This window comes from Ursus maritimus, unplaced genomic scaffold, assembly GCF_017311325.1.
Source record: "Ursus maritimus isolate PB19 unplaced genomic scaffold, ASM1731132v1 scaffold_32, whole genome shotgun sequence".
In the NCBI taxonomy this organism is placed as follows: Eukaryota; Metazoa; Chordata; class Mammalia; order Carnivora; family Ursidae; genus Ursus; species Ursus maritimus.
Window position 1 is genome coordinate 11,611,109 of NW_024425786.1, and position 5,899 is coordinate 11,617,007.

Sequence of the window (5,899 nt, forward strand, 5' to 3'; positions counted from 1 at the left end):
AGCGCAAGGACAGACAGAGGGAGAAACAGACTCCCTGCTGAGCGTGGAGCCCAACGCAACTCGGGGCTCAATCCCATGATCCTGAGACCATGACCTGAGCCAAAAGCAAGAGCCGGATGCTCAACTGAGCCACCCAGATGCCCCTTGACGCTCTTCTTACAGCAGAGGAAACGGAGGCTCAGAGAAATGAAGTGAGTCGCTCAACGTTCCAGCCAGCAAAGGCATACCCCAAACTCGAACCCAGGTCTGTCTGATTGCCGAGCCCTGGCTCTTCCCCTACCCCGACTATCTCTTCTGGGGATTCCAGAACACTGTGTCTTCTCTCCCACAACTCTCCGCTGTGCTGACCCGGGAGAGGTGACTCTCACGAAGACCGCGACCCCAGTGCCCTCATAGGCCGAATGCGCTAAGCATCTATGCGGCCCATCAGTCCTCTCCGTACAGCCCAGCCGGGCTCAGCCCTGACCCCTTGAGTTACCTTCTTCCGGTAGGTGACCTCATACTTCCACACACGGCTCTGCTGCGGCGGGGGGATGCTCCAGGAGACACTCAGCGAGGTGGTGCTGCTGCTCTCCAGCTTCACTTTGGGGGGCTCTGGGCAGGACGGTGTGCGGGGGAGGGGTGTGAGGAGCCACATGGGGGCAGTTGGGGGCGGGGTGAGTGCCCCCAGACCCAGTCCCCTCCACGGCCCAGGCTCCTCAGATCCCAAGCTGGGATTCTTCTGGCTCCGGCGCACAGAGCCGCCCGCCCTGGACCCCACGGGCTGGCACACCTGGGGCCCCCTCCGAGTAGCTATGAGCGCGTGGCTAATAAAATTCAAACAACAGCTGACCCCTGGGATAGCCTGTCTGTGGGCAGGCACTGTTCTAGGAGCTTCATATATAATAGTTTATTGAATCCTCTCGATAGGGAGGAAATTGAGAGAGGTCACCGAGCTCGGATTTCTAAGCCCCGGCTGTTGCCTCCCTCCGGACACAGCCAAGCCCTGGGTGGCCGTCCCGCTGACGCCCGGCCCTCACCTGTCTGGTTGATGCTGACGCTGGCGGTGCGGAAGCTGCGGCTGGCCACCAGGCTCGAGACACCGTTGCGGGCCTCCACGGCGAAGGTGTAGTTCATGTGTGGCTCGAGGTCACTGACCGTCACGCTGGTGCGGGTCAGCGCGTGTGGCGGCTCCGAGTAGCGCACGCTGGCCTCGCAGGGCCCGCACTCGCCCGACTCGGGCCAGCACTGCTCGCAGGTGACGCTGTAGACGATGTCGTCCCGGCCCCCGCTGTCCTGGGGGGGCGTCCAGCGCAGCTCCACTTTGGCGCCCATGCCCACGGCCGTGAGGTAGTGCGGGGCGGAGGGCGGGCCTGCACAGAGGGCAGAGGCCAGAGTTCAGCCCCGGGTGCCCTGGACGCGTCGAGCAGCAGGCCACGTCCCCGTCCCCCCTCCCCTGCCCCAGCCGCCCTCCCTGACCACGGCAAGACTCACGAGTGCAAGGCATCGACAGCAGGTCCTGCGGGGCCCGGAAGTAGCCTTCCTCACACTCACAGAAGGTGGCCCCCTCGGGGGCCAGCACCGTGTGCACGGGGCACTCCAAACAGGGGCTCTCGGACGCCTCGGACTTGAAGAATCCAGGAGAGCAGGCTGCCGGACACAGGGACAGGCGTCAGTTCGACCAGCTCCCACCCGAGGCGACTTTTCTAGTGAGACCTCGTCGTGGGGACCCCACGCAGGTCGCTGAACCTCTCTGGGCCCGTTTTCTTGTTGGTAAAGCATCTCGTGATGACAGAGTGCACGGCAAGCGTCCAGCTCACGCTGGGCGCCCAGGAAGTGCCTCACCCGTGTGCTCCAAAGCTCTGCACACTCCCCGTCCGCTCTTGCAACTGGGGCCACACCCGAGCCTGGCGTGCAAGGCTCACATCTCACCCGAGAAGCCTATCTCGCACCTGGCTCGGCACCGGACGGACCATGCTGCCCGCCTGCCTCCTCCCCTTTAATTTGTGCAGACCAGCCCGATGGGGCCCCACCTAGGCTTCCAGCTGCCCAGTAACTGCGTCTTCACCGCTGGCCTTTGTTGACCCACTGTCACCACCGCCTCAGCCCAGCAGCCAGGCATGCCCGCTCAGGATGCCACCCCTGCAGGTGTCCCCCCACCCCAGGACCTGACTGCCTTCCTGTTCCGGGGCTGGCCCACCAGGAAGCAGGAAAGGCCAGGCCCCCAGCACCTTCTGTGGAGCTGCTTCCAGGACCGAGTCATTTCCGCCACCCGCAAGGGCAGCCAGGAAGCAGCTTTTCCTCCCCGGGTGGAAGGTCCTGTCCTGGCCAGGCCGGCTAGGGGCTCAGGCACCTGACTCCAGAGGCTTCTTCCTCCCACCACCCTATCCTGCCCATGCCCCAAGCCCCTTCCTGGCTTCACAGGCAGGAAGCTGCCCAGACACGGGGCCCATGGTGCAGGGCTGCTCAGGGCTTGGGCAGCTGCCCAAGTGGCCAGAATGGGGGTGGGATCACCTTAAGGACCTCTTCTGCAACCCCACCATTACTGTACCCGCCTCCATCTTATCCTGTGGACGGTGTCCTGAGACACCTCAGGATATCACTCCGTGGTGTGGTCCCCGAGATGAGACAAAGCCCCTGAACTCAGGGAGTGGGAGCGCATGACTATGTCTGCCATAAAGGGGTAGTCGAGAGCTAAGGAGATCTGAGGAGTCATAGCGGGGATATTTCGGCTGGGGCTTAGAGGCTGCATAGGAGTTCGGCAGGGCAGAAATGTTGGAAGGAGGAGGTATGGGTGAGAAACAGCAAGACTCACACAGAAAGTATGAGTGGCTTTCTCAGCATAAATGGGGGGAGCAGGAGGCAAGAAGGCTGAGAGGTTTCCAGGGACCAGACTGAACGAGGACTTTAATGCCAGGCCAAGGAGCCAGGACTTTATCCAGGGGCAAAGTGAGCCACTGAAGGACTGAAGGATTGACACAGAGCAAAATGGCACAGATTCACACTGTCGAAAAAATTCTCGGACAAGGTCTCCCTCCTTGTCCAGTTCCCTCTGTGAGCGGCAATGGGGAGCAAGACTGGGAGTCAGGGGACAGGACTCAAGGGACACCTCGGCAGCCCCTCTCGCCCACCATGAGTGAACAGCCTGTCCTGCCACGCGCCGCCCCCATGTCAGAACCACAGCAGAGGCCCTGAGGACGCTCGTCCAGGACAGAGGGGGCCTGGGACCTCATTCCTGCTCTGTGTCCTGGGACGCAAACAGCGCCCGCTGATTAAGCACCTACTGTGTGTAGCTCCCGGACCACGCCCCTGCCATTCGTTCATTCCTCACGACAAGCTCGTCAACCGTGGGCGCCGTCTCATTCATTCTACTTTTGAGGGGAGGAACCTGAGGCCCGGAGAGGCAAGAGCACTTGTCCAAGGTCAACAAGCTCCTAAGACACGGAACCAAAGCCTAAACCCAGGATGCCTGACTTTGAGCCCCTCTCCTCCCACACGTGTCTCGTTTTAGAGCAAAGAGAAACCAATGTTCTGAAACAAGCCTCAAAGGGACGGGAGAGGAGTCCTGACTCGCTTCAAGAGCCAGAAGATCAGAGCAGCTGGGGGGGGGGTACTTGTGTGGCACCTCCCGACCTAGGTCTTCTCAAACGCAGCACGTTCATGGCCCAGGCGAAGCAAGGGCAGGGTCAACCCCACACCATTGGTTCGGGAACCAAGTCTCCTACGACCTCAGCAATCCAGGCGTATTTTTTTTTTTTAAGGTTTTATTTTTAAGTAATCTCTGTACCCAATGTGGGGCTCGAACTCACAACCCCGAGATCAAGAGTCACAGGCTCCACCGACAGAGCCAGCCAGGCACCCCTCACATGTATTCTGCATTCCTCCTTATATATTACACATTACAAAAATAGCTCGCTTCTCCCCACATCTTCAAGTAAAAATGAGACTCCAGAGAGCCGGGCCATTTTATGTTGGGATTTCAATTCCCCCGAGTGCCCCGATTTGTCCCTGGAGGGGCCTATACCCTGGGTAAGGGCTGGCCCCCTCGGTCCAGGCCCAGGGGAGTGGGAGTGCTCAGCGGGCCCCCAGAACCACCTTCCAGCCCAGGCTGGGGAGGGGACCACAAGCCCCCACAGCTCGGGCTTGGTTCTACCGAAGGCGTTAGCCACCTGCAACCCCCCACGATGCCCCCGCACCCCGGCCCCCCCAGTCCTGTGCCAAAAGGAGGAAGGTGGGGTAGGGGAAGAGTCAAGTTCCATTCTTTGGCCCCAGAGCCCGGGGGTGGCCTGACTGCTGCTGGCAGGAAAGAGGGAATTTGGAGAGATTTCCGCTGCGGATATGCCAGATAATACAGTGGGGAGGCAGCGTCAACGGGGCATGTGCTTGCCTGACGAGAACGTGCTGCCCCCACCTCCGACCGCACAACGACAAGGGGCTGTCCCCAGGGCCCTGCCAGAGTGGGCCAGTGCTCAGGGGCCCCGGAGTTCACGGGGAGGACAGCAGCAAGCCCCGGTGTCTTTCTGACCTCGCCCAGCTGGATCTCCTGGCATCCTGGGCACACACTGGGCGCTCACACACACCCAAACACACCCACGGGCACAAGATACCCACGGTCCCTTAGCTGACCGGGGGACTCCTATGCACCCTTCAATACCCCGCTGGAGCGCCTCTCCACGGCTCTCCCAGACTGCCCGACTTCTGGCCCTCTTCTGCCCCCCGGGGGCATCTGTTACTCAACCTTATGTGTACCAAATAGAAATGGAGCACTTCCTACGTGTCTGGCACCATCCGGGATATGATGGTGAGGCAGATAAACACCGTTTCTGCTTCGGGGGAATTCTCGGCCTGGCTTTCGTGCTCCCTTTGAAATGACTCCTGCTCCTATTAGCGTCTTCTGTGAGCGTGGCAGCAGGCACGGCGCCCGATCTCTCTGTGGCCCACGGCTCAGCACAGGGTCCGGCACGCAGTAGGGTTGACTCGGTGGAGGGACGGGTGGGCGAATGAACGAATGAATGAACGAATGAATGAACAAATGTGTGAGTCAATGGCTAAACCTAGGACGAGTGCATTAAACACTCACCACAGGAGTGAGCGGTGTCGCCATGCCCTGGGAGACTCTGCGGGGACAGCGCCCCGGGACATCAACCTGCCGGGCACAGGAGCCTGGCCTTGGCACACCTGTGGAGAGCTTCTCTGCCCAGGGCTGCCTGGCGGGCCCGGGCCACACCGAGCAGGGGAACTGGGCCACGGTGGCTGCACCCAGAGCTGCACCCCGGTTTTTCCAGTTCCCGATGCCCGCCTCTCAGGTGGCAGCGTGGAGCGACTTAGGGACATACGCCCTCCGCCCTCCCGAGTGACGCAAATCTAGCCTTTGGCGGAGCCCCTCCCCCCAGGCCCAACCACCTCTCCAACTGGTAGGAGGTCACAGGGTCAAGAGGTCACAGTGGCCATTCACCTGGGGCCAGTCACCTCCCCAGGCCGTGGAGGCAGAGCGTGGACTTTGTCTTGTGCCCTGACAGGCAACAAATGGTGACCCAGAAGTCATCGACCCTGCCAATGAGGGGAACTGTTAGCTCCCGCCCCTGGCGGCTTCTTGTTCCCCAGGGGCTCCGGCGGCCCCATGTGGGGATGTCCCCATGGCCCGATTGCTGCTAGCACCTTGCCTCCTTCCCCTCACACACACCCTGGAGAATTATCTTCAGGCACATTCCTCCCCCAAGCCTGAGATAAGCACGGCTCTCCCTCTCCCCCCCACACACACCGCCAGCCTCCACCTCCTGCTGTCTCCCCACCAGCAGCCTTTTATCTTCTGTTTGCTTTCCCTGCCTCCTTCCTTCCGTTCTGGGGACCCACTTACCTCCGGAGAGGGTGGGAGGGGCCACCCCACAGAGCTGCCCCCCCCCCCCCCCCTGGGTGGGCG

At 61.4% G+C, this 5,899-nt stretch overlaps 1 protein-coding gene across 1 annotated transcript in view; it reads right to left on the reverse strand.

Moving 5' to 3' along the window:
• The window catches only part of EPHA2 (EPH receptor A2), a 32,188-nt gene that overhangs the window by 15,073 nt on the left and 11,216 nt on the right, over positions 1-5,899 (reverse strand). The window contains exons 4-6 of the mRNA XM_040645830.1: positions 1,474-1,629; positions 1,020-1,352; positions 479-594 (exon numbers count right to left, since the gene is read on the reverse strand). Of these exons, the coding sequence (XP_040501764.1) occupies positions 479-594; positions 1,020-1,352; positions 1,474-1,629 (605 nt within the window). The remainder of the gene's footprint in view (positions 1-478; positions 595-1,019; positions 1,353-1,473; positions 1,630-5,899) is intronic.